The sequence below is a fragment of the Rattus norvegicus genome, chromosome 4, assembly GCF_036323735.1.
Source record: "Rattus norvegicus strain BN/NHsdMcwi chromosome 4, GRCr8, whole genome shotgun sequence".
NCBI lineage: Eukaryota > Metazoa > Chordata > Mammalia > Rodentia > Muridae > Rattus > Rattus norvegicus.
This window is the reverse complement of record NC_086022.1, coordinates 117579014-117606237: the sequence shown is the minus strand read 5'-3', so window position 1 is coordinate 117606237 and position 27224 is coordinate 117579014. Positions and strand designations below refer to the sequence as shown.

General features: G+C 47.1%; 1 protein-coding gene across 2 annotated transcripts; it reads left to right on the top strand.

Annotated features, from left to right (window-relative positions):
• Positions 1–1858: 1858 nt before the first annotated feature.
• Actg2 (actin gamma 2, smooth muscle) lies at positions 1859–26725 on the top strand. Of its 2 annotated transcripts, XM_006236728.4 has the most exons (9): positions 1859–2236; positions 12178–12339; positions 12698–12826; positions 17005–17115; positions 17496–17580; positions 19348–19509; positions 20225–20416; positions 23557–23738; positions 26506–26725. In XM_006236728.4, exons 2-9 carry the CDS (start codon positions 12214–12216, stop codon positions 26647–26649), a joined length of 1131 nt encoding a protein of 376 aa, XP_006236790.1. In that variant the 5' UTR covers positions 1859–2236; positions 12178–12213; the 3' UTR covers positions 26650–26725.
• The last annotated feature ends 499 nt before the right edge of the window (positions 26726–27224 follow it).

Here is a 27224-nt window from a genome sequence, read left to right as displayed (position 1 = left end):
TCCCACCTCAGGGGGTGACAGGAGAAACAAACATGTCTTTTCACCTAGCTGATTGGCAAGTTTGAAATGTTTCACTTTGGAGTCCAAATGGTGGCTCTGCCAGCATCCACATAGGCAATTCCTAGAAATTCTGGCTACCTCTTTTGATAGCGAAGTCAGTCTAGTCCGAAGCTTCCATTGGCTCATTGCTGACCCTTCCAGGGGACCACTGGAAGGCTTTTACTGAAGGAGTCCTAGGTGGGCTGGGTGTCCCCTGGAGCTGGGGATGACAAGAAGACCCAAACCCAACCACCTGTCCTGTGCCCGTTTGACAAAGCTAGTAGCCAGCCAGGCGTCCACATTCTCAGGCGAGCAGAGGGCACGTCTGTGTAGCTGGGCCTGAGCAGGCACCCAAACTAGAATGAAGTATTATGGCTGCTCTAAGTCTCCAAACCTCCCTCTTGGGGCTTCCTTAATCCTTAATCCCCTTCCCACAGAAAAAGGAGAAATTCCTCTTGTTCACACACACTGTTCTCAAGAACATAAGCTCAAGAACTCCGCTCCATCTTTCTCCACAGCCGGGTGGAGAGCAGGAAGCTGACCCTGGGGCAGTAGGATGCTCTAAGTGTGTTTGTGTGGGTATGGGTAACCTGAGGTGGGGAGGAGTTCTATTCAGGGCCATTTCCCAGAGCCTGTTATTTACAGCTGGGGGGAAGCATTGACAAGTTCACATCTGCCACTGTGCTCCCTAAGAAAGATCTAATCCTGTTGTTTAAAGATCTGTGTCCTTTCCCGTTCCTCTCTCCTCCCTTGCTCTCTCCATTCCTGAAGAGGTTAAAGACCTAAATATGAAGCAGGGTGTGCTGACACTCATGCCTGCCCGTAATCCGTACTCAGAAGACCAGCTGGGGCTACAAGGCAAGGCCTTGTCTTACTTTGACACTTATTTGTGTGCTCATGGATGAGTTTATATTTCTTCAAATAAAATATAATTACATCATTTCCTCCTCCCCTTTTCTTCGCTCCAATCCTTACCTTGTACCCTTCTGCCACTTTTTATAAAGTGTCTCTACCTTTGTAACTGCTTCTTACCTTAAAATTGTTATGTGTCTAGAATTCATAGAACTGTGCCCAGGTGCCTGGGGCGGGGGGTGGGAGAGAGAGAGAGAGAGAGAGAGAGAGAGAGAGAGAGAGAGAGAGAGAGAGAGAGAGAATGCTTCTAGACTGACTGGCTTTCTTGAAGGGCAGAGTGAGAGGAAAGACTCTGAAGGAGGGAATCAGGGAATGTGGCAGTTGGAGGGATAGGGAGAGGCCGGTTTTGGACAGCTGAGCTTGAAGAACCCACATTCACTTGGATGCAGGTCCCTCTCCAGTCTGCAATCGATCACTTTGGTCTGGATCAGGTGTGAAGTTGAGACAATCTGCCACAGAGGTAGTGGTGGACATTGTGGGACTCGGGACAGCTGCCCGGGGAGAGAATGAATTACACAAGAAAAGCCAGAAGCACAAGAGTCTGGAAACGTATTCCTGCTGATGGGCCTTGCCTAGCGTGCTCTGGCTTGAGGCAGAGCCCTCCTTCTGCTCTTCCCAGCATTGGGGAACTGGCAGAGCAACTCCAGGAAGGAGACCTGGAGAGTGTGACAGTCTAGAGGAAGCTGAAGGTGACTGGGGATCCCAGAGTATCAGGACAGTTGGGACACATGAGATGTTTTTTTGCCAAATGCAGACGGAACTTCCCCTCAGCCTTCTGCTGTCCTACACCAGGCAAACCGCAATGGCACTGGCTCTACAGGTCCAGCATGGTGCCTCAGGCAGACCTTGAAGCAGCAGGCAGAGGGCCTGCAGAAGGAGGCGGGACAGAGGAGGCCACTGCCATTCTTGGTATGGCTCTCTCTGCCGGAGCACAGCCCTGTCATGCCTCACTCTGGACAGCTTATAAGGCCTGGTGTAATTTTTGTTTATACAAGTATGGCCTAAAAGGAACAAATCCACGGTCCAGAGTCTGTTACCACCGAATCCTTCTGCATACATTTTTCAAATGATAATTCACTCTACCCACCCTCCATCCACGCCCCGCAAGGCTGGTTTATTAAAAAAAACCCACCTTATATGGTAATATTGCTACCACACCGTCAGCTGGCCTTTTTAGGGACTCTGTTTAAAGAAGATCCGCCTTGGGGGTTTTATATTGCTCTGGTATTTCTGCCAAAGACACCACGGCCCTCAGTCTCTCGGAGAAGGACTTCTCACACCCTTGGTGAGTACTGCCTTCCTTTTGCTGCCTCTTCCTTTTGGGGTCAGCCAGGCTTTGCGTGCCTGTAGAACTCCAGGTTCGCTTGGTTTCTATGACACTGGCCCAGATGACATGTCAGGCCCTTGGTGGCAGTGGTGCCTGGAACACACTGCTGCCTGATGGGAAAGGGTATTTCTGGTCATGCATGGGGCAGCCTGGGGACAGGACAGTTTCGGGAGCCCCACGGTATGGCTCCTCCGGGACATGTCCCATTCTCCTTACCAAAGGTCAGCATGTCAAGGAGCCTGTTTTAGGGGAAACCTCAAAAAAGCAGCTTCCTCTTGGGTATTCAGGCCATAGACAGCAGTGGCCCTGGTATCCATGAGCTACCAGTATCGGGAATAGGAAGGGACATCCTGCATTTGGCTTTGGATGGTCTCTCTCTCTCTCTCTCTCCTCCAATTTGTGCTTAGCTGAGGAGAATGGAGGGAAAGCCGTAAGGTCATCGTGGGATGAGGAAAGTCAGACATGAGGGAGAAGCAAATGCCCTGTGGCTTTCTTACATTTTAGGGCTACAAGGCAGCTAACTTGTTCTCTTCTGATTAGGTCACTGAGGCTCTGGGCAATTAAGCAGCTCTTCTAAAAGATGCACACTTGCAGTTCATGGTGGCCCATGCTTGTATTGAGTGCTAGGGAGTCCAGAGCAGGTAAACTGCCCAAAGCTCAAGGCCAGCCTGTGTTACTTAGTGAGTTCCAGGACAACCTGGGCCTCAGTGAGAGACTCTGTGTCAAACAAAACAAAGCGACTCACACCAGCTATGAAGTAACATGTCAAGACCACCATCCCTGCAACACGCACACACACACATACACACACACACACACATGCACACGCACATACACACACATAAGCACAGGCACACACACGCGCACACATGTGTGCACATGCACAGGCCCCCACCACTTTTGTGAGCTGTATCCAGGTGGAGCAGACTGGGGTCAGGTCTTGGAGGCCAGCAGCTTAGTACCCAGCGTTACCAAGTGACCTCCATGTGCTCGCCCAATAGCGTGAGTACCCAGAATACCTCCCTAGTGAGGACTAAATGTGTAGAGTATAGCTCCCAGCCCAATGTGGCTAGGCTCTAGCCTTGCATTCTCAAGCTTAAGCATCATCATGGGGAGTGTGATGACGCACACCTATGTTCCTAGCTCTTGAGAGGGAAAGACCAGAGGATCAGTTCAAGGTCATCCTTGCCTACATAGTAAGTTTAAGGCTAGCCCAAACTTTATGAAATACTGTATGAAAATAAAATATGATTAAAAATAGAATCACGGGGTTGGGGATTTAGCTCAGTGGTAGAGCTCTTGCCTAGCAAGCACAAGGCCCTGGGTTCGGTCCCCAGCTCCGAAAAAAAAAAAAAAGAGAGAGAGAAAAAAAAATAGAATCGCAATGGAGTATCTAAATGTGGGAAAGGGTAAAGCCCAGGAGAGGCTCCTCATTTAAGCTGTAGGCGGGGAGGAAAGGCTTCCTTGGGGAATCGTGCCTGAGCTGAGTCCTCCAGAGGACAGTCCCGGTCAAAAATAAAAAAGGAAGCCTGGGGGCACAGAGAGCCTCCACTCCACTCCAGTTAGATTTCAAGGCCTAGGAACTTTAGAGGGATAGGTGGTCCTACGGTTGCTAGATGCTAAGTGTAAGAAAGGAGCAGTGGGGTAGCACAGAAGGGGTTAAAGTGAACAGCAAGAGTTTATCCTGTGGAGGGACTGCTCTGGAGGCTGAGAAGACTGGCACAGGGCAGACGTGCCACCACCGTGTGGGTGGTGTGGAGGGAGAGTCAAAGAGGGCTATGGTCAGTTAGGAGGGAATGTTGAGAGCACGAGGCTCTGGGTTCTGGCGAGGGTGGAATGCCTCTCTGAGTATAGCTCCAGCCAGAGCTGATGTCGTCAGTCATCCCGGCGGAATGGCTTAGATACCACAGGCTGCATACATTTCATAGAGCTCGATCAACACATCTGGAGGTCAGAAGAAGGGTCTAGCCAAGAGCTGAACTGAGACCCTGGGTGGGAGGCTGGATGAGGAGCAGAAGAGTAGGTATAGCCATCTTACATGTGATTATACACTCCTGTGATCCAGCACTGGGGGTTGGGGGGATCTAGAGGTAGGGTAATCCCAACCATGTAGTGAGGTCAAGGTCAACCTGGGCTACATGAGACACTTCCACAAATAAACAGAAACAAAAACAGAAAGCCAGCAAACCGGTCCATCAACCAATCCATCAATAAGAAATATTTCCAACCAGAAGTCATGTTTTTCTTTTGAGACAGGATCTCATTATGTAGCCCTTGCTGGTCGAAACTCCCTGTGTAGACCAGGCTGGCCTCAACTCACAGAGATTCATCTGCTTCCTAAGTACTAGGACTGAACTAGGCACCACCATGTTTAATTGTATGACCAGCTATGATTCTGGTAAAGACTCCCTGAACTCAGAGTGCCACTGGCCTCCCACTGTGACAAGTGGGAGAAATGACTCCTTTCTGCTAGCCCTTCTGGTCATGTGTGTGTCAGGGACCTTTCTATCCATATAGTGAATCACCTGAGATAGATAAGTTATAAACAAACAAACAAACAAAAAAAGGTTTATTTTAGCTGCTGGTTTTGAAGGTTCTAGTCTGTGATCAAATTGATCCGGTTGCTTTGGCCTGCAAGTCCTGATGGGAATGCAGGCCAGAGGAAAAACTGCTTACTCCACAGGCAAGGGAGACAAGAGTGAGGGAAAGCCACGTTCTACAGCCTTCTTCAAGGGAACACCCGAGGGACTCAGCCCCGCCTTCTAAAGACGACCCCCAGGAATAAAACTTTAGCATAGGGCTTTTGGGATACACTCAACTACAGCAGCATGTTTCTACGTCAGTCAGTTGAGGGCAAACTGGCAGGCGCCTACATGTCACCCGAAGCCCTCACTCCAACTAGATACCCAAAGTGTCCTTTGAAATCCTACCACCCAGAGCCCTCCTTCTCAGGGACGAAACTCTCTGCTAAAATGGGAAGGTCTTGGGAAACCGGCATGAATTGGTTTTTCCGTAGCCATTGGTTTCTGGAATCGAGGGGAATTCTTTCAGTGGGCTAAGCTCCATCCCAGGAGTTAGTGTTGAGAGCGAAGCCTGAGAGGCTAATAAAACATTTTATACTTGTGACGCCTGAGGAAAAGGGGTGGCAGAATTTTCTGAAGATGCCCAGAGGGCCAGCTTTTAGGCTTTGGAGGTCTGAAGGTCTGTCACCACCACCCTCAGCCCACAAAAGGAATCTCGGGCCACGAGGGCAGAGACTGCTGTGCCTGGGCCCCAGTGAGATGATTTGCAGAGGAGTTAGGACTTCACTCCTGTGATTTCAGCTCTGGGGGCGGAGGCAGGAGGAGCAGGGAATTCAAGGTTGCACTCAGCTACATAGTGACCGCAGGGCAGTCTGGCAGAGGGATAAAATAAATACTCATAGGCACAAACCCTGAATCTTACATAACCTTCACAGATCAGGAGCTATTAGTCTTCCATTGCTTTTCCTTCAACCATTTTAAAAAGAAAATACGCTTCTTTTTTATTTTTAACTTTTTATTCTTATTTGCAGGCATGTGTGTTAGTATATGTGTATATGTGTAAGTGTGTGTCTATGTGTGTGTGCATGTGCATGTTCGTGTTTGTATGTGCGTGTATGTGTGTGTATGTGTGTGTATGTGTGTGTGTGTGTGTGTGTGTACACGTGTGTGCAGGTATATGTGCATGCGCCCTTATGGTGGCACATGTATGCCTGTGGTGGTCATCGATCGGTTGGCATTTGGTGTCCTCTAGCATTTTCTATTTTATTTTTGAGACCGAATCTCTCACTGAACCTGGAGCTGACTCTGCTAGCTTGGCAGGATGGCCAGTAAGCTCACTCTGGGGGTTCTCCCAGCTCCATCTGCCCAGAACTGGGATTTCGGGGGAGCTGGCAGCAACCCTGGATTTTCTGTGGAACAAGAGATCTAAGCTAATGTCCGAATACATTCACAGCATGCACTTTGCCCACTGAGCCATCTACCAAGCCTACCTTCAACCACTCAGAAAATATAAAAAGCATTTTAACGTTCAATCTATGAGAAATAGGCCAGAGTTTGCATGTCCTGTGTTAAAATCTGCACAGCCCTTTAATACCCTTATGTATGTTTAACCCATGTTCTTTTTTTGGAAAGTATTTTTTATGGTTTTTAAGGATTTATTTGTTTTGCTTTATGCATAGGATGTTTCGCCTGAATTTATTTACCATGTGTGTGCCGGGCACCCTCAGAGGTTACAAGAGGGCATAGGATCCTGTGAAACTGGAGTCACAGTGTGAGCCACTGTGTGGGTGATTGGGAGTGAACTCAGGTCCTCTGCAAGCACAGCAAGTGCCCCTTACCACAGGGCCTTCTTTTTCTTTTTTTTCTTTTTTTTTTTTCCTTTTCTTTTTTTTCGGAGCTGGGAACCGAACCCAGGGCCTTGCGCTTGCTAGGCAAGCACTCTACCACTGAGCCAAATCCCCAACCCCAGGGCCTTCTTTCCAGACCCTAATTGTTTTCCTGGATGACAGGTGGAAGAAACTGGAGTCTAAGGAGGGAAATGGGGCAGAGCTGGGAGACAGAGTCCCAGGGAGGATAAGGGTCAATAAGGAGAGGTGAGACAACCAGGGCCAAACCTGTCCCGTTGTAGTGGCAAGGATATTCTCACACCCCTGTCCTCCTACTGAGTTGAGGTCCACAGGGAGATCAGCGAGGGAGCCAATTCTTTGTACTCATTCTGTCTGGTTCAGGACTGCTTTGGAGTGAGAATAAAACTCAAGAGCTGTGATCTAACTGTGAGAATTTCTCAGTGAGGTGCGGATGAGGTACACGCTGAAACAGCCACGACAATCTGTACAGCTTTCCATGAGTGCAAAGCCACGGCGACCCCTGAAAACCATGGCTACTTCGGTTCTGGATCCGATGCTATGCTCCAATCAGCCACAAATGACTGAGGGTCAAGAATCCCCCCCTGACAGATACATGGCAGGAGGTGGCCCACCTCCCTTCTGGGCCTCTAGCTCTCCCGTCTGCCTTCAGGGCCCTACCTCGCCTCTGTCTCTGCCACAGAAAGGGGTTCTGGGACTGGAGGACGCCTCAGTGGTTGGAGACGCTCAGTGTTCTTGCAGAAGATCAAGGTTGGGTTCCCAGCAGTTACCTGGTAGCTCACAGCCACGTGTGTAACTCCAGTTCCAGGGGTTCTGACCTCAGCAGGCACTGTACACTTCTGATACACATACATACATACATAGATACATAGATACATACATACATACATACATACATACATACATACATACATACAGGCAGGCAAAATACTCACACACATAAACATGAAGAGATCTGGAAAAGACATTTTAAAAAGTGGTTTATTGCAAGGATGAGTGCTAACAGTTTGAAGTTGCTCTGTGGATGCCTTGGTGGCCAGAAAGCCTAGGAAGCTAAGCCCAGGCCTGAGGGATGGGGGGCTGAGCTGGGTGGGGTAGGATTTGGTGAAACCAGGGAGGAGATGAAAGATCACTGAAAGCCAAACGGGAGTCTGCCGGGATGTGGCTCAGTTGGTAGAGAACATACCCAGGTGTGCACAAACCCTGGGGTTCCATGCCTAGAGTTGCATAAACTGAGTACAGGCACCACACACCCTTAATCCAATACTGGCCGGCTGGCAGGGGGATCAGAAGTTCAAGACCAGCCTGGGGTACATGAGATCTGTCAAAAGGAGAGGCATCAAAGAGAAACCAGGCTTGTGGCAAAACATCTATAATCCCAGCATTTGAGAAACTAAGACAGGAGGATGGCTGTGAGTGGAAAGAAGCTACCTGTAACAGAGAACTCTGACTCAAAAAATCTAAAACAAAGTTAAAAAGGAACAAAAGTCAGAAGCGCCTGAAGCATAAATAAACCACACAGTGGGGGTTGGGGATTTAGCTCAGTGGTAGAGCGGTTGCCTAGCAAGTGCAAGGCCTTGGGTTCGGTCCCCAGCTCCGAAAAACAAGGAAAAATAAATAAATAAAAAATAAACCACACAGTGGTACAGTGCTGAGGGGCCCTAGAGAAGATAGCCACAGAAGTGTGGCCTTACCCCATGGCCTCCTTCTGCCTTTTAAGGCCCATTTCCCCTCAGGATCGTGCTTACTAGATCAGGCAGCGGACAACTAGCTTGGGGAGAGAAAGCGGAGTGCTTGAGTATCCCAGGCACAGAGCAGACAGGTCTAGGAGGAGGCCCACTTCATCAACATTTATTGTGCACCTACTGTGTACCAGATACCAAGTTATATGTAAGAGTAAGCCTGGTCCTGCTGCAGAAAGAGCTCAGAGGAAGAAGAAACAGAGGTCCCTTTGTGTGAAGGCCTGAGCTGCCAAAGAGAAGGAGGCAAAAGGAAAATGCCATACAAGGAGAAGTTATGTCGTTTTCACGGCTATGGCGAGGGAGGGCAGTACAACACAGGCTCAGGCTCCACACCTGTCGTGGATCAATGCCAGGCCCGTGCACTCGCTTTTTCTAGCTAAGAGGTCTCTGGCTGAGTTCTTGAACTTTTCTGAGTCTTGACTGTCAAGTCAACAGAATGGGATTTAAAAATATATTGTCCCGGGGCTATTTTTGAGGTTTAAGTAGGTAATACTATAAATTGTAAAATCGAGGTAAAGATTTTAAAATATTTATTTTTATTTTATGTGTACATGTGTTTTTGCTTGCATGTACGTCTCTGCACCATGTACACGCAGTGCCCAAGGAGCTCAGAAAAGGGTGTTAGATCCCCTGGATCTGGAGTTATGGGTGGTTGTGGGTGCAGGGAACTAAACCTGGGTCTTTGTAAGAGCAGCAAATGCTCTTAACCACTGAGATATCTCTCCAGTCCAAAAAATCTTTTCTTGTTAATTAAAAATAGGGCTTGGGGAGATGGCTCAGTGGTTAAGAACACTGGCTGCTCTCCCAGAGGTCCATTACAGATGGCTCACAACCATCTGTAACGGAATCCGATGCCCTCTTCTGGTGTGTCTGAAGACAGCTACAGTGTACTCACATACATAAAATAAATAAACAAGTCTTTTAAAAAATCAGATTACATTAAAAATACATTTTGCTAGATGTAATCATGCCTGTAATCTCGGCACTTGGGAAGTAGAAGCAGGAGAATTGCCCTAAGCATGGGCCACATAGAGTATATATAACATTTAAAATCATTCATATGTACACACACACACACACACACACACACTCACACACACACACACACACTCACACACACACACTCACACACACACTCACACACACACACTCACACACACACACGCACACACACACACACTCACACACACACACACACACTCACACACACACACACACACTCACACACACAAAGCCAAACTTGGCAGCACTGGGTACAGCGTGACGGAAGCAACCTGACACCTTTCTCCTGACATTAGGTAGTTCACTTTCTCCTCTGGGTGGTGGGTGGACTTTTCTAGCAGTTCACAGCCAACTAACTTATTCAATAACTTCTCATTATTAAGCTGGCTCTCCGTTCTGATCGTTTTAAACACGGCTAAGCTCACAGGATGGCTCACAGAGTAAAACATTTGCTGCCCAAGTCTGAGTTCAATCCTCAGAGCCCACATAAAAGTGGAAGGAGAGAACCAACTCCCCAGTTCCCTCTGAGCTCCACCTCATGCCAAAGAGCACGCACACCCCCGTTGTACACATGTGTAGTAGTGTATTATCTAAGTCTTTGATTTCATGTGGATGAGTGTTCTGCCTGCCTGCGTATCTGTCTGTGTATCATGTTCATGCCTGAGTCCCAGGAGTTCCCCCGGAACTGGAGTTACAGACGATGTGAGCACCCATGTGGGGGCTGGGAACCAAACCCAGGTCCTCTGTAAGAGCAGCTTCACTCTTAACCTCCTAGTACCAGCTAGTACTCTTAACCCCCGAGCCACCCTTCCAGCCCCCAAATTATTCTGCTCTGACCCTGTCTAGTCTTCTTGATCTTCTGAACAAAATCCCAAGACATAATCTTTTCGTCTGGCCTCAGCATAAGGCTGTTTGGGGTCAGTCAGTTGTCTGTAGAACTTCTCTCCTTCCATGCATAACGGAGACAGTAGAGACATTTGGATCCTTAGTGCTCAGTGGTCAGGCTGCCGGGTCTATTTGGAGAGCTTAAGGCCACGGAGAGACTGTATCTCAAAAAAACAAAAAACTGCACCTGAGAAATAACACCTGAGGTTGTCTCTTGACCCACACACATGCACATACGTGGGCACATATCTGTACACATGCCACATGCACTCGCGCATACACACACACACACACACACACACACACACACACACACACACACACACGATTTTACTTGATTTGCCAGAGAGGCTGGGAGTCTTCAGTTGGAGGGACTTTACCTTCCTTCTTTGTCAACTGACTTCTCACAGTATTTCTTTTTCCTTTGGGCTGTCTACTTATTGGTTTGTAAGAGTTCTTTTTTCTTATAACTACTAATCCTGCCTTAGGTATACTATAAAGCTTCTCAACTTGTTTAATAACTGCTAAGGACTCTCACAATTCTCTGAATGAAAGTGTTGTGGCTATTTCATCTTTAAAATTAAAGATAATAAACTGGGTATTATGATGTGTATTTAATCCCAGCATTCAGGAGGTAGACGCAGGGCAATTTCTGTGAGTTTGAGGCCATCTTGGACTACATAGAGAGTTCCAGGCCAATCAAGGCCGCATAGTGAGACCCTGCAAATGGAGAGGCGGCTCAGTGATTAACAGGACTTGCTTTTTTGCAGAGGACCTGAGTTCAGTTCCCAGCACTGACATGGCAGCTCAAAACCACTCTGAACTCCAGTTCTAGGGAATCCAAATCTGTCTGCTGGCCTCCACAGACATATACATGGTATACATCGTGAGACCCTCTCTCAAAAACTAAAATCAAATAAAAACAAAATGCGTTACTTAGTTAACTGTCATAACACAAGCCACAGATGATGAGGGCCTTTAAGGACAGAAACTTGTTTTCCAGCCATCCTGAACACTAGGAGCTTGAGGGTCAAGAGGCATCAAGGTTGGCTCCTCCTCGGGACCCTCCCCTGGCTTAGAGATGACTATCTTCTGGCCATGTCTTCACACAGTCCACACTCCACATACATCTGTATTCTAATCTTCTTTTCTTACACAGATACCACCCTATGGAGTAGCCATATTGGACACTAGTCATATTGGATTTATGACCTCCTTCTAAACCCTTCTGTAAAGACCCATCTCTAAACCCAGCCACATTTGGGATACTGATGTACATTCTGTATGAATGTAGGGTGGCATTATTCAGTGCCTAACAGCCAAATGGGGGTATGAGACACAACGTCCAGAGACAATGAGGCTGAAACTATGTGTCTCCTAGAACCGAGCCCCAGTTGTAGTGACATTTTTGAGAATTCAGAAAATTTTTGTTTCTTTAAAAACACAGAAATTTTGTTAAGTGCTTTCATTTTAATCCCAGTGTAGGGATGTGGGCTGGTTTGAACTGTCCGTAGCAGCCGATCATGACTTGCCCTGTGCTCTAGCAGAAGCGTGCAGTTATGTGAGGTTTGGAATTCCAGGAACTTTTCAGAGGGTACCTAAGTGCTAAGGCACCGAGGAGGTGGGGCTGGTGGTCATTTAGGGCAGTGGATGGTCAAAGAAGAAGCAAAAGGAAAGAAATTTGATTCAAGGTTCTCTTTCCACTCTATCCCTGCTTCTCTCCTATTGAGTGTTAGAGGGTGAAAGTGAAGGGAATAAAGACTGGGAAAAAGAAGAACCCACAAAGTAGCAAAGACCAGATATACCCAGTTGCTCAGACGCAGAGCCACAAAGACTATCTCCTGTCTTACTTGACAACCGTTCTTTTCTCTTCCACCCTAAAGGTGCTCCAGCCCCCAGCTCTCTCCACCGCGCCCACCATGTGTGAAGAAGAGACCACCGCCCTTGTGTGTGACAATGGGTCTGGCCTGTGCAAGGCAGGCTTTGCAGGAGACGACGCTCCCAGGGCTGTCTTTCCCTCCATTGTGGGCCGCCCTCGGCATCAGGTGTGTGGTCCCTGGACCCAAGACTGTGATCCACCAGGAGTGAGCTGTATAGGAACTTCAATGAAAGAACTATACTGAGCGCTCTCTCTCTCTCTCTCTCTCTCTCTCTCTCTCTCTCTCTCTCTCTCTCTCTCTCTTTCAGCAGAGAGTATAAAATAAGGGGGGTTGAATATATAGATAGGCTTTGTTCTCTCTCAGAAAAGCCCATGAGGAACCTCCACCTCCTCTTCCTGTCACGCCCACCTCCATTTCCTGCTCCCTTTCCTCAGCTCTTCTTTGGGAACATTCCAGTGACTAAATCTCTATGTGCGGACCCCTCCAACGATTCACTTATCTCTCCTTTTCTTTCTCATCACAGGGCGTGATGGTGGGAATGGGCCAGAAAGACAGCTATGTGGGGGACGAAGCCCAGAGCAAGCGTGGGATCCTGACCCTCAAATACCCCATTGAACACGGCATCATCACGAACTGGGATGACATGGAGAAGGTATCCGAAGCCTCCAGTGTGTTTAATAGAGAGATAGCTCACCTCGACCTTCCCAGACCACACCCTCTCTGTGTGTGCCTGTCCTATAGCCTTCCTCCTCCCCTTCCCATTCCCTATTCATTTCCAGCCTGGACCTTTAGCCTCTGTTCCTGGACCACGGCAGTGGCTTCCCACATTTGCCTTGTCCTAGTTATCCACATAATCTGTCTGTCCCTAACGCTTTCTAGCAGCCTCTGAGGATCTGGTCTCTCTCCTGTTTGCCCTTCCATGTGATCAGGCGAGGGAACTGCTGATGTAGAATTCGATTCTCCGATGAAATATTAAGTAATATGCTAGGAGTTCTGGAAGTTTCTCATGTTTGCTGTTGGTTTGGTGGTTTTGTTTTGACTTGTTTTATGAGATAACGCAGGAGGTGGGACAATGGTGACATCACTAGGGGAATGTCAGCAGCACCTTCCTAGTATTTGTCTTACTGTGGTATGCTGACGGCTCCTCTCCATCTTCAGGGTAAGCTGGCCTGTACTGTGACGGCTCTCGCACTGCAGAGAGGCTGGCCTGTACTGTGACGGCTCTCACACTGCGGAGAGGCTGGGCTGTACTGTGACGGCTCTCACACTGCGGAGAGGCTGGGCTGTACTGTGACGGCTCTCACACTGCGGAGAGGCTGGGCTGTACTGTGACGGCTCTCACACTGCGGAGAGGCTGGGCTGTACTGTGACGGCTCTCGCACTGCAGAGAGGCTGGGCTGTACTGTGACGGCTCTCACACTGCGGAGAGGCTGGGCTGTACTGTGACGGCTCTCGCACTGCAGAGAGGCTGGGCTGTACTGTGACGGCTCTCGCACTGCGGAGAGGAACAGGCAAAGAAGCGTGTGTACAAACCGCAGCCTTAGTGTCTTCATTTGCAAGCTGGAGATCTAAAAACAAGCAACTTTCTTTTGAAGTACAGGGGTTCATGCCTGTAGACCCAGAGCTTAGGAGACTGAGGCAGGAGGATTGGCACTTTGCTGTGAATTTAAGGCCAGCCTGGGTCACAGAATAAGACCTCCATCTCAGATCAAACCTCCTTTTCAACAAAAGTGCTTTAAAAATTAAGTTGGGGGGTTGGGGATTTAGCTCAGTGGTAAAGCGCTTGCCTAGCAAGCGCAAGGCCCTGGGTTCGGTCCTCAGCTCCGGAAAAAAAAAAAATTAAGTTGGACATTGATTTAGTGTGATCCCAACGTGTGGAGTTGGAACTGACACTCATTATCCACACACATTGCCCAGAACTTAATTTGGAAACATAAGAAACAAAACATTTTCTCACAGAAGGGACAGTGTATATATGGTACATCTTTTTTTTTTTTTTTTTTTCCGGAGCTGGGGACCGAACCCAGGGCCTTGCGCTTGCTAGGCAAACGCTCTACAATTGAGCTAAATCCCCAACCCCTACATGGTACGTCTTAAAAGGAAGACAGAATGGGAATTTGGTGGTTGTTCTGAGGTAGCCACGTAATTATTTACACATGCAGAGTCTTACCTCATACCACGTCTCCAACACGTATCATTTGAATCTAAAAGTTAAATATAAAAATTCAAAGATACAGATACAGTAAGGTAGGTGTAAACATTTAGTCAAGCTTTCTGGTGAAAGTTGTCATAGAAGAAAAAAAATAACAGATTTGACTTCCTAAAAAATCCTAACTTCTAGTGTATGTGCCCAAAAAATAAACTCTGAAAGTCAAACAACATATGGCAAAAATATTACAAGAGACATATTGAAAGACTGATAAATAGGTAGTATAGGTTTATCATTAAAAATACACAGTGCTGGAGCTGGAGAGATGGCTCGGCAGCTTAAGAGCACAGGCTGCTCTTGAGGAAGACCTGAGTATCCAGCTGCCAGCATCCACATCAGGTGCCCCACAGACACCTATAACTCCAGCACCAGGGGATCCAATGCTGTCTTCTGGCCTCTGGAGACACCTACACTTGTGTGCATGACACACAGATACACACACACACAGATACACACACACACACAAATACACACAGATACACACACATACAAATACACACAGATACACACACACACGGATACACACACAAACACACACACAAATACACACAGATACACACACACATATACACACACAGATACACACATACACAAACACACACACACAAATATACACACACATACACACACAGATACACACGTACACAAACACACACACAAATACACACACACAAATACACACATATACACACACAGATACACACACACAAATACACAAGATACACACACACACACAAACACACACACACTCTTTTTAAAAATCTACCTTTTTTTAAAAAAAGAAATTACTCTTTAAAAAAAAAGAATTACACATTTCAAGATAAAATAAAAACAACCAAGTGTAAGTGGCTCACGCCTTTATTCCAGCACTAGGGAGACAGAGGCAGGCAAATTTCTAAGTGTTTGAGGCCAACCTGGTCTACATAGCAAGTTCCAGGCAAGCCAGGGCTATATAGAAAGACTCTGTCCCAAAATTAATTAATTAAAACAAAATTTAGTAATAATATTAACAATGGAGATGAAGTGAATACGTGATAAAAATTTACAAGTACCATAAAGACAAGAGTCACAAAAGAAAGATTTCAAAATGTTACCTAGTGACAGATGGGTATAAAATTTCCAAATATTTTAATTTGGCAACATTTCTAACTTTTGAGGGACAGTGCTCTGAAAAAATGAAGTGTAGTGCTTGGACCCACTCTAAACGACCGGCAGGTCTGGGAAAGAGCTAAGCCAGCTCTACCTACATTCACAGTCCCACATGAAGCTGAGGTAGGCATATTTCAACCCCACTTCCCTCCGCTGAGGCCAGTTACTGTCCCCCATCTCCCTGTGAGACTTCAAAGCCCCAGGCCTGTACTCCTGTCGTTCCGTGTCTCGGGGACCCTCGAATCCTCTGGGGACCTTGTTTCCAGTCCATTCCAGTCTCCCGGACAATGATCACTTCCACCTCTTCCTTTGATTTAGCTGCATCTTGGCATTTTTGTCTTTTGGACTTTCTCCCCTCCAGACTTTGAAACGAAGAACTAGACACCAAGTCCAGTCTATATACAGCCCCTATTGTCGTGTTTACTAACATCCCCGCAAAGCCCGTGAATACAGTGGTCTGATTTGGCCCTGTTGCTAAAGAAACCAAAACCCCAAGCCTCCTGACGCTGTTTGTCAAACACTTCTGAAGTAAAGACCCTTGTCTAGTCATCTTGGAGCACTGAAGAACCTAGGTGGACCTATGTGGGTGAGGAAACCTTCTCTAAGGCAGGGACAGCTTTACACACACACACACACACACACACACACACACACACACACACGTAATGTCTGGAGATGTGACCAAACTTGGGCCACAAGTAACATCCAGTGGGTGGAGACTAAGGATCCCACTAAGCCTCCCATGGTGCACAGGTCTGCCCACTACAACACCGACTGAGCTAATCTAAGATGACAGTGCTGACGAGGAGAGACCCTGCTCAAATACCAGCCTGGTCACCTGTAAGCAATGAGAACTGGGCCTACATATATGTGCCAGGATCACAGCAGAAGACGGTACACACTTCTAGTGAGGTTGACTGAGGAAATATGTACAGGGGTGTGAGCAGGATTAAGGCAACCAGAACTGGATGAGCACTAGTTGCCATAGGAACTCTGGGCTTACCAGTGCCCCCTGCGGGGACTTGGCATGGGTAGGCAGTGTCCTGGGAGTCCAGTGAGATAACTGGAGAGGTCTGTCTATGGGCCACGCCCTGGCTTTTCTCTCCTTCCACTGCCTAACCTCTTGCCAATGCCATCTGTCAGCCAAACACAACCAAAAGCCGGGAAGCCATAAGAACTGAGTGCAGCCTGCTTCCCTGAAGGCACCAAATGACAGGGAAAAGTGAGAAGAGGAACAGAGAGGAAGGGTCAAATGACAGAGTCAGCACACACACTGGCTCTGTGTCTGGCATGAGTGGAGAGGAGGAATAGACTCCATGTCCATCAGAGACTCCCCAGGGCTGACCACTCTCTCCAGATTTACCTTGTCCTGAGTAGCATTTAACCACCCTCCTCCAAGATGGACACACCAGTCAGATATTTTCAGACCCCTGGGAAGTCTGCAGGGCTTATCTGGCTTTTGTCTCAACTAGATCTGGCACCACTCCTTCTACAACGAGCTGCGAGTAGCACCAGAAGAGCACCCGACCCTGCTCACAGAGGCCCCCCTAAACCCTAAAGCCAACAGGGAGAAGATGACCCAGGTAAGAGCACTGTGCACAGGGACCAGCTTGGCCAGATACTTCTTCCCCCTTGTTTACCAATGCAGCAAAATGTCCTAATGGACCTGCCGTAGTTGGAGGCCGGGGTGGGGGAGGGGGTATGCCAAGGTAGGTCCTGTGGAAAGCGGATATGGGATAAAGAAGGACCATTGAGTTGGCATAGTTCTTGCCTTTAATGAAGTTACAGACCGGGGTTGGGGATTTGGCTCAGTGGTAGAGCGCTTGCCTAGCAAGCGCAAGGCCCTGGGTTCGGTCCCCAGCTCCAAAAAAAGAAAAAAAAAATGAAGTTACAGACCATTCTGTAGGCCAGGAGACGCTGTGGTGTTTTTCAGACAGTCCTTCCCTCTTTGCTGTCCTTCCAGATCATGTTCGAAACCTTCAATGTTCCTGCCATGTATGTTGCCATTCAAGCTGTGCTCTCGCTCTATGCATCTGGCCGCACCACAGGTCAGTAGCATTCCTCTTTTGGCTCCAGGTTTTCCTTCGCAGTCCTGAAAATGATCTGTTGTGGCCATACCTTCTGTTTTGAAAGACAGGGTCTGGGGTTGGGGATTTAGCTCAGTGGTAGAGCTCTTGCCTAGCAAGTGCAAGGCCCTGGGTTTGGTCCCCAGCTCCGAAAAAAAGAAAAGAAAAGAAAGAAAGGAAGGAAGGAAGGAAGGAAGGAAGGAAGGAAGGAAGGAAGGAAGGAAGACAGACAGGGTCTGTGCCAAGTTTATAGCAAACCAAAGAAAGAAAAAGAATAAATAGCCAGAGACGGATAGATCAATAGATAACAAAACATAGTTTGCTTGGATATTCAAAACATCCAGTAGAAATCAGCCAGGGAGGCCCCACTGGGGCAGTCAGCTGGAGTCCCCAGTAGAGAGTCCTGGGCAAAGTCACCTCCGAGTAAAAGAACAAGTAACAGCAGATACCTGAAATCATCAAACTGGGAGCTTAGAAACGTCCAACAGAAACTGACCAGGGAAGTTGAAGCAGTCAGCTGAGGTCTCTGAGTTTCTCTCCATAGCTGACCCTCCGGCTTCCCTTTCCCACTGCAGGCACTTTTTTTTTTTTTTTTTTTTACTGTGGGACAAACAGTAGAAACCTTCGTTGGGAGTGGCTTAGTTTCTAGCTATCCACATGGACATGGTGCCTTTACTCTTCTGTTCTCTTCTCTTCCTGCGCTGAGTCAGGGCCAGCCCATCTGCAGACAGGGCCTTGGAAGGCAGTTTGAGACAGACACACTTAAAGCTGAACTGGAGGAGAGGAACTCTACTTCCAGAGCCAGTTTTTCAGTGAACTCGAACACCACGTGACACTTTACCAATAGAATGTTCACTACAGCAGGGAAGGTAGGATCAAGTCGGGCTCCTACAGAGGTGCGTGCTTAGATCAAAAGGAACGCCATGACCAGGGAAAGAACAAATGAGTGCCCTTGGAGCAGGCTGAGTGTGAGCCTGCTTATACAGTTGGAAAGAATTTCCATATACAAGCCATAATTGATACATGCAGCAAGAGCTGTTTCCCTTTCCTGGTCATGCCAGGCAGCTTACCCACATGTCCTCACCACGCCTTTGCCTCAGGAACAGCAGAACCTACGATGACGGTTATGTAAGCAGGTGACCTCCATATAGAAGGATGCCCAGCAGGCAGGAGAGCCCGAAGTCCTCAATAGGAACTTGAGCACTGTAATAAAAGCTGTTTAAAATGTATTCTTTTCATATGTTCACTGCTTTCCTGAGCACTCATCCCTCCAGGGTTTTCCACAAAGTCTGTATCAAACAATAGGCATACTCAACTGGAGAGGTGGCTCAACAGGTAAGAGCATACACTGCTTTTGCAGAGGACCTGAGTTCAGTTCCCAGCACTCACGTTAGGCAGCTCCAACTCTGGGGGCTCTGACATCCTCAGAGAAGGATGTAGTCTAAATGTGAAAAACAACAGAGTGTGAGGTCTAGACTTAAGGTAATTTGACAAGTATCCCTTACCATGTCTGCATTTCAAGGGATCCAAGATATTGAGACAGTTCTTGCCTTCTAGAAACCAATCTTCTCCTTTAGGAGAAGAAAACACACACACACACACACACACACACACACACACACACACACACACACACACACACAACTGAGAGTACTCATGCCAGAAAGAAAATATGATCATGGAAAATCATTCAGTAACAGACCCCAGAAACAGACAGATGAAAATAAGGTTTGTCTTCTCTGTCCACAGGCATCGTCCTGGATTCAGGGGATGGCGTCACCCACAATGTCCCCATCTACGAGGGCTATGCACTGCCCCATGCCATCATGCGTCTTGACCTGGCTGGACGGGATCTCACAGACTACCTCATGAAGATTCTCACAGAAAGAGGCTATTCCTTTGTGACCACAGGTACCTGCCCCTTTCCTCCTTCAGAGTTGAGCTCAAACTCCCATCTCATCCAGGACCAGAAGTTCTTAGGACTGGCAGGAATCCTGTGGCTCTGTCCTTAGGCTGTCTTGGGGTGAACTGGGAAGCCCCGCAGTGTTAAGACACCCTAGTTGGAGGATGAAGGTTCCCCCTGGAGATGCTCTGGGGAGGAGAACCTTCTAGGCATTCCCTTCTCCCAGCACCCACTGCTTGTGTTCATGTTGATGCAGCCCTGGGGTTTCAACAATGTTTGGCTGTACTGGAGAACCGGTGACATCCTTTTCTCCTTGGAGGTGTCTGGTATCCGAGAACAAATGATATAAAATGACCTAAAAGGAGCGGGGTCATGAGGCTTGCCTAGGTTAAGTAGGAATTTTTGGTAGTAATTTTTTTTTAGATTCTGTCAGGTCATCAGGGGTAAGTCCAAGTCTGCCCCGTAATGTGCCTGTAAGGACCGCAGGAGCACCTGTGGCATTGTCAGCACAAAATGACAGAGTGGAAAGAAAATCCCTCGGCTTCCGGCTTGAGAATCGAGCCTTTTTGAGGAATGGGACATTAGCCCAGCATGGAGCTTTGGGGGAGTTCTATGCTCTTCCTAAGGCTGGACTCAGAGTAGACTAGAAGTTTCCTGGAGAACATCTGTTAAGGCAGAGCTTGCAGAGCCCAGGAACCACTTTGCCATTTCTGCGCCTTCCAGCTGAGAGAGAAATTGTGCGAGACATCAAGGAGAAGCTGTGCTACGTAGCCCTGGATTTTGAGAATGAGATGGCCACGGCGGCTTCGTCTTCTTCCCTGGAGAAGAGCTACGAGTTGCCTGATGGGCAGGTCATCACGATTGGCAATGAGCGCTTCCGCTGCCCGGAGACCCTGTTCCAGCCTTCCTTCATTGGTGAGGTGCTGCCCGCAAAGCCTGCTCATCACTTGGGGGCAGGGCACAGGGGTCCGAGGTAGAATGGGACGAGGATAGGGAGCGCAGGGTGAGGGTTGCAGGACAGAGGGTGTGGAGTAGAGGGGACAGTAATTCAGCTCCACATTAAAGGACGAAAAGAATCTTCCTCTTGAAGTAGTTTAGGCCAAAAGTGGGCCCAAATTTGAATTCTCCCTGTCTTCCATCTGTCCAGTGTCTGTAGCCTGCGTTCAGTCTGTCATCTGTCTGGTGTGTGTGGTGCCTGTCTGGTGCCAGTGCCTAGAAAAAGTTTCTCTCTGTATTTACGGAACAGCACAGAACATATAGTGTGGAAAGGGAATGAGGAATTCTTTATAGAAATCCTTAACAGTTTTCAAGGGAAAGAAGTTATTTTGCTGACCCCAAATAACCCAGAATAACACGCAGAACCACACACAGATGCTGTCTTAGTTAAGGTTTCCATTGCTGTGAACGGACACCACGACCAAGGCAACTCTTATGAAGGACATTTAATTGGGGCTGGCTTACAGGTTCAGGGGTTCGGTTCATTATATCATGGCGAGAAGCAGGGCAGCATCCAGGCACACATGGTACTGGAAGCGCTGAGAGTTTTACATCTTGTTCTGAAGGCAAACGGGAGAAGACTGACTCCTCAAACAGCTAGGAGGAAGGTCTCAAAGCCCAAGCCCAGAGTGACACACTTCCTCCAATAAGACCACACCTCCTCATTGTGTCACGCCCTGCGGGCCAAGCATTCAAACACATAAGTCTATAGGGGGCTAAACCTATTCAAACCACCACAGATATTATCAACCCAAATCCTCATATTGCTTCAGAAAATAGTTACCAACACACACACACACACACACACACACACACACACACACACACACACAATTCTGTATCATGGGCATGAAAGCATACATAGTTTAGGATTAAAGCTATGCACTTAGCTTATGTTGTAAAAAGAGATTACATAAAAAGTCCTAAGAATAGTAAGGTTGATGACATTGTTAGACAGGCTGAGTACACTTCACCACAGCAGATCCAGTATATAGTTTTAAATCATCTCAAGACATATTATTAATGTGGTTGCAAGGTCTAGTAAAAGCTCAGTTTCTAAGGGTAAGAGATACTTTCAGAAAGAGCTGTTCCAACAATCCAGGGTGGAGGTCAAGGCAGAGAGTTATAAGACAGAAGAAAGCAGGGCAGATGGGTGCAGGACAGAGGGTACAGGGTGGAGGAGGCAGGGTGGAAGGGTGCAGGGCAGAGAAGTGGATGGGATTTGGAAAGAGAAACACCTGGACTCACGGGCACTCTGTTACTTTTATCTGCCTTAAATTTTCCCAAGAAGAGACATAAATGATTACATAAACTATTAGATAAAAACATAATTTTGAATAGAAGAGTAAATAAATCAAATAAAGAAAAGAAACAGGATGGGACGTGCAGTGATAGCTCGACCCTTTAATCCCAGCACTTGGGAGATAAAGGTGGCTGAATCTCTGTGAGTTCAAATCCAACCTGGTCTACAGAGTGAGTTCAGGAACAGCCAAAGCTATACAGAGAAAGTCTAAAAGAAAGAAAGGAAGGAAGGAAGGAAGGAAGGAAGGAAGGAAGGAAGGAAGGAAGGAAGGAAGGGGTTGGGGATTTAGCTCAGTGGCAGAGCGCTTGCCTAGCAAGCACAAGGCCCTGGGTTCGGTCCTCAGCTCCAGAAGAAAAAAAAAAAAAACCCTAAGGAAAGGAAAGGAAAGGAAAGGAAAGGAAAGGAAAGGAAAGGAACAGCTGGAGATATTTTAGACCACTTCTGTATCACTTAGCATTTAGGTCACAGAGGCCTGTGTCTGGACAGTGGTATAGGTGAATCTGGTGTCAGTTTCCATGCTGATCCTGTGCCTCCAGGCACTGTCACACTGTCATACCACCTTCTTCAAGCTACAGCTTTCTCTTCTACAAAAATGGAAATAATGGGGTGTGGTCCAGAGAGATGGCTCACCGTTTATGAGCACTAAATGATTCCTTCCAGAGAGCCCAGGTTCAATTCTCAGCAGCCTCATGGCAGCTTCTAACAGCCTATAGCACCAGTTCTAGGGAATCTGACTCCCTTTTCTGACCTCCACAGGCATTTATTCACACGTACAAAACCCATACTCAGACCCATAAATAAAGTAATAAGACCAACAATGAATGCTTTAAATGTGGAAATGGTGATCTGTAGTTACCAGCAAATACTGTGACAATACTATGACAAGGACTAAATGACAATACTTGCCAAAGGAAACCATTTTCTTGAGGAGAGTTGAAGTGGGAAACGGGAAATGGCTGCTCATGGCCTTGGAATTTCTCTAGAGCCATTAAAATGCTCTAGAGCTGGGTGTGGTAGCATACCTGTGTAATCCCAGTGCTTGGACTGTGGAACTAGAAAGATCAGGAATTTAATTTAAGATCATCCTCAGCTGCACAGTGAATTCAAGGCCATCTTGTCTTTAAAAATTGATATCATGGTGGCACTTGCCCAACTGTAGATATAGTAACAACTACTGAACTTTATTTTTTTTTAAAGATTTACTTATTTATTACATATGAGTACACTGTAGCTATATCTTCAGATACACCAGAAAGCATCAGATCTCATTACAGATGGTTGTGAGCCACCATGTGATTGCTGGGATTTGAACTCAGGACCTTTGGAAGACCAGTCAGTGCTCTTAACCACTGATCCATCTCTCCAACTCCACTACTGAACTTTAAAAGGGTTAACTTTGTAGCCTATGAATTACAGCTCCTTAAAGCTCTGGAAGGAAGTAGGATGCTTCAGAAATGTGCCTTGGACAACAGTGAGAAACATCAGCTGAGGCATGAGGAACTATGGATGGGGCCATGACCAGTAAAGGTTTCTAAGTTTGTAATCCAGTTGAGAGTTGATCAACTGCAACGGAGGAGGATCTAAGGGCTGGACATATATATATATATACACTCTGCAACTCAGGCTGGCCCTGAGTTTATCGGCTCTCTTACCTCAGCCTCCCGTATGCCTGTCATTACAAGGGTGAGCCCTATGCCCAGTATGAGCTACATTTCTGAAGGCATGGGTGTTGACTAAACTCTGTAACCTCCCCTAGGCATGGAGTCAGCTGGAATTCATGAGACAACATACAATTCCATCATGAAGTGTGACATTGACATCCGCAAGGATTTGTATGCTAACAATGTCCTCTCTGGGGGCACTACCATGTACCCTGGGATTGCTGACAGGATGCAGAAGGAGATCACAGCCTTGGCTCCCAGCACCATGAAGATCAAGGTCGGTTGGGCCTTACCCCACTTCCCTTTTGCTGCTCTATAAACAAAGACCTGCCTATGTGGGAGATGTTACTGGGCCTTGGAGATTGGTGGTCTCCTGGTCATCTTTATCCTCCTGGGCTGATGTTCCTTAGAGCCACTATAGAATGAAGATAATCTTAGGATGGCTAAGTCCATAACACAGACATCTTACGAGAAGACATTGAAAGAATTCGAGGTGACAATATTGAAGAAGTTGAAAGAAAAATTAGGATGAAGGAAGCAGGAAGGAAGAAAAGAAAGTGATTGGGATTAAAGAAATGACTCTGCCATTAAGAGCACTTACTGCTGGGTCAGGCATGGTGGTTTACATAGGTGAATCTCTGTGAGTTCCAGGATAGCCTGGTCTACCTACACACTGAGTTCAAGATCAGATATGTTTGTTCTCTCTCTCTCTCTCTCTCTCTCTCTCTCTCTCTCTCTCTCTCTCTCACACACACACACACACACACACACACACACACACACACACACACACACACACACACAGCGCGTGTGCCTGACCAGGAAAAAAAGATAGAAAGTTCTAGACAGGGGATGTGTGGCCATGGGGCTGGGCTGGCTGTCACTTCAAACTCCCAGGAACATTTTCTAGACCTTGGCTAGGAAACTATGATCTACTGACCACTGTGATTGCAATGTCCCCCATGATACCTCTCATGACAACAATTAATCTCAGGGAGCTTGACGGAAAGGGATCCCATTTGTCTGGTGACACCCCTGGCTTCTGGTCTCCAAATACTCACAGAGATCTCTCAAGGACTTCTGGGGCCTTTACTGTTAGTAGATTTTTTTTTAAGAATTGAGGGCTTAAAAACTTAAAAAAAAAAGAAGAAGAAGAAGAGGAAGAAGAAGAAGAAGAAGAAGAAGAAGAAGGAAGAAGAAGAAGAAGAAGAAGAAGAAGAAGAAGAAGAAGAAGAAGAAGAAGAAGAAGAAGAAGAAGAAGAAGAAGAAGAAGAAGAAGAAGAAGCAGCAGCAGCAGCAGCAGCAATTAGGCCTAGTGGTTCAGGCCTTTAGTCCTAGCACTTGGCAGGCAGAGGTAGGCAGATTTCTGAGTTCAAAGCGAATCTGTCTCCACAGTGAGTCCTAGGACAGCTAAATCGACATAGTAAGACCTTGTTTTGAGAAGAATTTTTTAAAAGTGCCCTGCCAACGAAGCCTGAGGGCCTGAGTTCACTTCCCAGGATCTGCATGAAAGGAGAGAACTGACCCCAGTGGGCTGTTCTCAGACTTCGACAGAAGCATCCCAGCCTGTATATACCTCCACCACACTCCACAGCCCCCACAGTCAGTCAGTCAGTCAGTCAATCAATCAATCAATCAATCAATCAATCAATCAATCAATCGAGTTGAGGGGTAGATTGGTGATACACATGTAATCTTGACACTAGAAAATAGAGGCTGCAGGATCAGGAATTCAAAGTCATCCTTGGATATGCAAGCAATTCAAGGCCAGCTAAGGGTATGTGAGACCCTATCTCGAAAAAAATTAAGGGGTTGGGGATTTAGCTCAGTGGTAGAGTGCTTGCCTAGCAAGCACAAGGCCCTGGGTTCAGTCCCCAGCTCCGAAAAAAAAGAAAAAAAAATTAACAAAAGCACTTTAGGCACTTCAAAAATTAGAAAGTGAGTGGAAGTTCAAAGCTGTCTAAAATGTGGGAAGGATGAAAAAGGAGAGCTTCCCAGACATAAGTGGCCATTGCCAACGGAAGTTCAAAAGGTTTAAGAGACTGGCATAAAGTTGAGAGTGGAACCTGCTGAGCCCAAAGCATCCATGCATCCAAACCCCAGGCAAGGGCAAAGCAAGGCTCTACTGATTTTGGTATTGGTCAGCTTTGCTGAGTAACAAACACCTACAAAATCTCTGTGGTGCATAACAAGGAGCATAGTTGCTTATGCAGCTGTGGGTCAGCAGAAAGTTAGCTACTCCAGGTCAGCTTCGGCCAGACAGCTACAGGTCCACTCAGCTCGGGTCAAGCCTCCACCTCAGATCTCAAGGCTGGGGGTGAAGGACTAGCAGCTCCAACAGAGAAGCTCTTCTCGTAGAGGGAAGAGGTACAGAGAGTATGACCGACTATGCAAATACATTTCCACTCCTGTTTGTGTCATAGCTGCTAGCAACCATTGGAAAACGTAACACATGGCCCAGCCAAAAGCCACAGGACAGAGGAACCCTCTCACTCTATGGAGGAGATGGGATGTGGCAAGGTAGAGAATACTTTGAGTGACAATCTAGTCATCTTCCAATGTTATCTTATTGACTTATTTTTAAATTTATTCATTTTACATGTGTATTTGCCTACACAATGTACCTCATGGAACTGGGGTTACAGAAGGTTGTGTGAGCTGCTGTGTGGACGTTGGGAACAGAACTCAGGTCCCCTGCAAGAGCAACAAGTGCTCTTAGCTACCACGCCAGCCCTCCGGTTCCCATCCTTTGGTTCTGACCACAAAGGCTGCCCTTTTCGGGAGTGGGCTAAGACCCTCCTTGCTCATTTTTTTTTTTCGGAGCTGGGGACCGAACCCATCCTTGCTCATTTTTGTTTATTTTTTGTTTGTTGTTTTTTGATATGGGATCTTGTGTTGATCTGGATGGTTTAGAATGCTTCTGCTCATTTGAGCACCTACTTTTGAAGCTCCCCAGTATCTGAGGCCACAGCATGCAAAGCTGTACCCCACTTCTTACACAGTCTTGGGCGGATGGTCATAACTTGCCACGTTTCCCTTTGCAGATCATCGCTCCTCCGGAGCGGAAGTACTCAGTCTGGATTGGAGGCTCCATCCTGGCTTCTCTCTCCACCTTCCAGCAAATGTGGATCAGCAAGCCAGAGTATGATGAAGCGGGGCCCTCCATTGTCCACAGGAAATGCTTCTAAAGTCACAGGGCCTTCTCTGGGGATCCCTGCAAGACTGCTGTCACCAGTCACAGATCATTAAAACCTTCAAGCCTTATTTCTCTGTGTGGGGCTCTTTTGTTCCTGGTTGCTCCTATGTGTGTCTCACAAACAATGCTAAGGGATTTTCAGGCATCATTATTGTTTCTCCTCATCCTCACCCTTCCTGTTAGATGTATTTGTGTATGGGTGTTTTACCTGTATTTCTGTGTGCTTCATGTGTGCAGTACCCAGGAAGGACATTACATCCCCTGTGACCTGAGTTACAGATGGTTGTGAGCTGTCATGCAGATGCTAAGAAATGATTCTGGGTTTTCTGTAAGAGCAACCAGTGCTCTTAACCACTGAACCATCTCTCTAGCCTGTTGTTGTTGTTGTTATTGTTGTAATTATGTGTTTGTGTGGGTACATGTGCATGTGAATGCAGGTGCCTACAATGACCACAGGATCCCACGGAGCAGAAGTTACAGTCACCATGAGCCACCAATAAGGATGGCAAAGTCCAGGTGTTCTATTAGAGCAACGAGTGCTCTTACCCACTGAGCCATCTCTTGAGT